The sequence below is a fragment of the Nerophis ophidion genome, linkage group LG13 (assembly GCF_033978795.1).
Source record: "Nerophis ophidion isolate RoL-2023_Sa linkage group LG13, RoL_Noph_v1.0, whole genome shotgun sequence".
Taxonomy (NCBI): Eukaryota; Metazoa; Chordata; class Actinopteri; order Syngnathiformes; family Syngnathidae; genus Nerophis; species Nerophis ophidion.
In genome coordinates, this window is record NC_084623.1 from 51,751,377 (window position 1) to 51,756,376 (window position 5,000).

General features: G+C 39.0%; 1 protein-coding gene across 3 annotated transcripts in view; it reads left to right on the plus strand.

Annotated features, from left to right (window-relative positions):
• septin4b (septin 4b) overlaps positions 1-5,000 on the plus strand; it is a 102,938-nt gene that overhangs the window by 79,819 nt on the left and 18,119 nt on the right. For all 3 annotated transcript variants that reach the window (XM_061919173.1, XM_061919171.1, XM_061919172.1), the window contains 2 exons: positions 733-829; positions 911-997. In XM_061919173.1, the coding sequence (XP_061775157.1) occupies positions 733-829; positions 911-997 (184 nt within the window). The remainder of the gene's footprint in view (positions 1-732; positions 830-910; positions 998-5,000) is intronic.

Genomic DNA, 5,000 nt, shown 5'->3' on the forward strand with positions numbered 1-5,000 from the left:
TACGTATGTATGTATATAAACTGCACCCACTAAATTTTCAGAAGAAAAAATGTTTTCCATGTATTTGACACATCAGACTGATATATACATTGCGAAATAAGTTATTTACACAAAAAGATTTTGTAAATGTTTTTTTACATACCATAATTGTTTCCAAACGATGTTTGTCACAGGGCAGTAAAACGGCTGATCAAACAAAACAGAAGTCATCATCAGGGACCCACCAGCTGTGGAAGCTATGCTCTCCAATCAGCTTAACAGACTCAATAACTCCACAACATTAAAACATGCACACAGATACTTCCTGTTCAGTGCGAAATCAACTTCAAAGTAAAAGAACGGTGGTATTCACTTGGATTCTACATTCATTAGTATTTTTTTTCCATTGTTAGTCGGAATAATAGAGATTTGCACATGTACAAGAGGTTCATTTGAGTGTTACCACAGCTGCTCTGTTAAATAAAAACATGAAATATTGTAATGTTGGCAGAATGTCGATGAGTAAATATGTGAGCAGGGGCTAGTTTTGATTTCAACTTGGGACAACCGTTACTGTCAGCGTTGGTTAGCCAGTCCGACATAAGCAGGTTCCGCTATAATTAGTCTGTTGGTGGTGTCAAAACAGATCATTAACGTTATTGTGGTGGAATAGAGTAAACATGTTGTGTTGCTATACTAATGTTGACTAAAAGTGCAGTTATACAATACAAATGTCTTTTTTTTTTGTTGCAGGATCAGGACAAGGAGTACGTAGGCTTTGCGACGCTGCCGAACCAGGTGCACCGCAAGTCGGTCAAGAAAGGATTCGACTTCACATTAATGGTGGCAGGTAAAAAATCCGACGGATGTCCCAACAGAGGCAACTCTCTTACCTGGTTTGTCTTTCCATGTTCTTGTTGTGTGCCTGCAGGGGAGTCTGGCCTTGGAAAGTCCACACTGGTCAACAGTCTCTTCCTCACGGATCTTTACAGAGACAGGAAGCTGCTCAATGCTGAAGGTGACAACACCACAACCTCAATTGTTATTCAGATAGTGAGATGCAGTGGCTGATATGATTGTGCACAAATGGGTTTTAATTGGGTTGAATGTAAAAAAAAAAATGTGGAACATCTATTTGTGTATTTATATTAGGAGTGTTCCGATACGATACCAATATTGGAGCCCTGAGTATTGGCCTTTGATTGATTGATTGAAACTTTTCTTAGTAGATTGCACAGTGTAGTACATATTCCGTACAATTGACCACAAGAGATGCGCGGTTTGCGGTCTCATCCGCGGGTCGGGCGGTTGACATGACGAAAAAATTGATTTTAATTAGATTCGGGCGGGTGGCGGTTGAACCATCCGGAAATATTTGATATGCATGGTTCTGTGTTCGATATCCTTTGCCATTCAAAGTGCCATTTAAGACCTGTGTCATAAAGCGAAGAAGACAATAAGAGACGCTATTATTCTCCTGAACGACTGCCGGTAGTCACCCAGATAATAAGTATTAGGGCGTGCAATGAAGCCATTGGCTTTGTCGCCTACTACAACATGTATGATCTGCTTGTCAGTCTAGCATCATGTTGTGTGTGGCTTCCGAGGTAACACGCACACGACTGCGAGGCGTACTGGGTGACACAGAGTACACTAATGGTTGTGATATAAACAATTTTAACACTCTTAGTAATATGCGCCACGCTGTGAAGCCACACCAATTAAGAACGACAAACACATTTCGGGAGAACATCCTCACAGTAACACAACATAAACGCAACACAACAAATACCCATAATCCTTTGTATTCATGACACTTCCTATTTTATACACCCCGCTAGCAGCAAACCCCACCACCCCCCGTGCGTCGGTAAGGTGGGCGGGGTTGGGGGCGCAGGGGTGTAAAATATATTCAGGAAGTGTCACGGATACAAAGGATTATGGGTATTTCTTGTGTTGCGTTTATGTTGTGTTACTGTGAGGATGTTCTCCCGAAATGGGGCGGCATGGCGTAGTGGTTAGAGCGGCCGTGCCAGAAACCTGAGGGTTGCAGGTTCGCTTCCCACCTATTGACATCCAAATCGCCGCCGTTGTGTCCTTGGGCAGGACACTTCACCCTTGCTCCCGGTGCCGCTCACACTGGTGAATGAATGATGAATGAATGATAGGTGGTGGTCGGAGGGGCCGTAGGCGCAAACTGGCAGCCACGCTTCCGTCAGTCTACCCCAGGGCAGCTGTGGCTACTGATGTAGCTTACCACCACCAGGTGTGAATGAATGATGGGTTCCCACTTCACTGTGAGCGCCTTGAGTTTCTAACATTAGAAAAGCGCGATATAAATCTAATCCATTATTATTATTATTATAAATGTGTTTGTCAATCTTGTTGGGTGTGGCTTCACAGCGTGGCGCATATTAGTAAGTGTTAAAGTTGTTTATATCACAACTATCAGTGTACTCTGTATCACCCAGTATGCCTTTCAATCTTGAACGTGTAATTGCGGAAGCTGCACACATGTTGCCGGACCAACAATCGGTTCATACATGTTGTTGAAGGTGTTTAAGGCAATGGCTTCACAGCACGCCCATATTCTTGTAATCAGGATGAACGGTATTGGATAGTCCCGGGAACGTTAGCGGCTCCAATTGTCATCATTACTCTGTGAAACAGGCTTAAATAGCTCTGTGAGTGGCAAAGGCGGACAACCTCTGATGTATTTCAGCGGGCGGTTGGCGGGCGGGTACGGTCCTGATAAAATGTTGGTTCGGGTGGACGGCGGGTGGATGAGGACTTTGGTGATGCGGATGCGGATGATATAATTGCCTATCCGCGCATCTCTATTGACCACTAAATGTTAACACCCGAATAAGTTTTTCAACTTGTTTAAGTCGGGGTCCACGGCCAATATGGATACAATTTAATATCCGCACAGATCACTTATGTTTTTTGGCTTTGCCATCGACATGCTACTGATTAGCATTAGCGATTTTACATGGCGATTTCAAGGCCTCAAAACTCGTTAATGAAAACTACAACTAAGATGCACGTTACAATCTAACAGATGGTGCTTAATAAGTACAATACATAGAGTATGAACACTTTGAGGGCGCAACAAAAGACGGGGAAGACACCATAAACTATACCCATTTCTCAGATGATAAAATTGTCGATGACTGAAGTGCTGATCCCAACCCCCTCCACATCCCACCCCTCAGATTGTAAATAATGTAAATAATTACGTCGACTTGTCCAGGGTGTACCCCGCCTTCCGCCCGATTGTAGCTGAGATAGGCGCCAGCGCCCCCCGCGACCTCAAAAAAGGGAATAAGCGGTAGAAAATGGATGGATTACATGTATATACTCTGATGATTAACTTGGGTGATGACTGTATTATGCTGATAGTATTTATTTGTACCATGAATTGATTAACTTAAACAAGTTGAAAAACTTATTCGGGTTTTAGCATTTAGTGGTCAATTGTACGGAATATGTACTGTACTGTGCAATCTACAATAAAAGTTTCAATCAATAAAAAAAAATAACCCTACTGCCTTCTAATGTCTTGGACTTGACACTGTAATTGCAACTAAATGTCATTATAAAACAAAATAAAACAATGGTACAGCAACATTGAGATGAAAAGTTATTTCATTATCAAAACAATATTTATTAACACACACAAAAAATATTGGTTCAAATGTAAACGTTGCCCATCCCTAGCCACAACATAAAGGAATGCACAGCATTTACCTATATGACCAAATCCAAACAACCTTCACTAGTCATGGTGCAAATATATTAAAAAATCCTATGCAAAATGTAAACACACATGGTCACACAGAATGTAAGATTGATACTGTATTGTGAAACATATTAGACTAGGGGTCTCCAAACTACAGCCGCGGGCAGAGTGCCGTCTAATGACATCTTCAAATTGGGCCACGAGACGTCATCAGTTTAAGAGGGAATCTCGCCTACAGTAAGATTTCATTCATTTCAGTGTTCTGACAATGTATTTTGTTGTTATAATGTTGACATCTAGTGGACAACGTGAGTAATGCAGATCAAATACCTTTAATCATGCCAATGCAAACAACCTTCCCTAGTCATGGTGCAAAAAAAAAGAAGCAAACAACACAATGTGAAGAGGCATGGTCACACATAACACAACCTGCTCACTGAACTTTGTGGACATGATTAAAAAAAGGCCATTCACCATAAAAAGAACAATTAAATTACTCCTATTTAAATCCTTTTTAAAACTTAATGGGAAAATGCGAAACACTCTCCACACTTATCGATATTTGGCACATTTTAGCTGCTTGATATTTCTGATTGATTACCAAACATTAAGGAGGTTGTCACAGAAGTAAAGAAGGTATAAGTCGAACTTTCACATACTCTTATTATCCAAATATATTCATTATTAATTATATATGCATTATATTAATATAATATGTATATATGTATGTATACATGTGTATATATCTATATGTATTTATATATGTGTATATGTATGTGTATATATGTGTATATCTATGTATGTATGTATGTATGTATATATATATATGTGTGTGTATATATACATGTGTACTAATATATATGTATATATGTGGATATATACATGTATGTGTATATGTATGTATATATATATATATGTGTGTGTGTGTGTGTGTGTGTGTGTGTGTGTGTATATATATATATGTGTGTGTGGTGTATATATATGTATGTGTATGTATATATGTGTACACACGTATATACATATGTATATATGTATATATGCATACATATGTATGTGTGTGTATATAAATACATATATTTTACTTTACATGCCGACTGCATGTAAAGTAACACACACACACACACACATATATATATATATATATATATATATATATATATATATATATATATATACACATATATATGTATGTGTGTATATATGTATATACACATATGTATGTATGTGTGTATATATATGTATATACACACATACTGTATATATATGTATGTATGTGTGT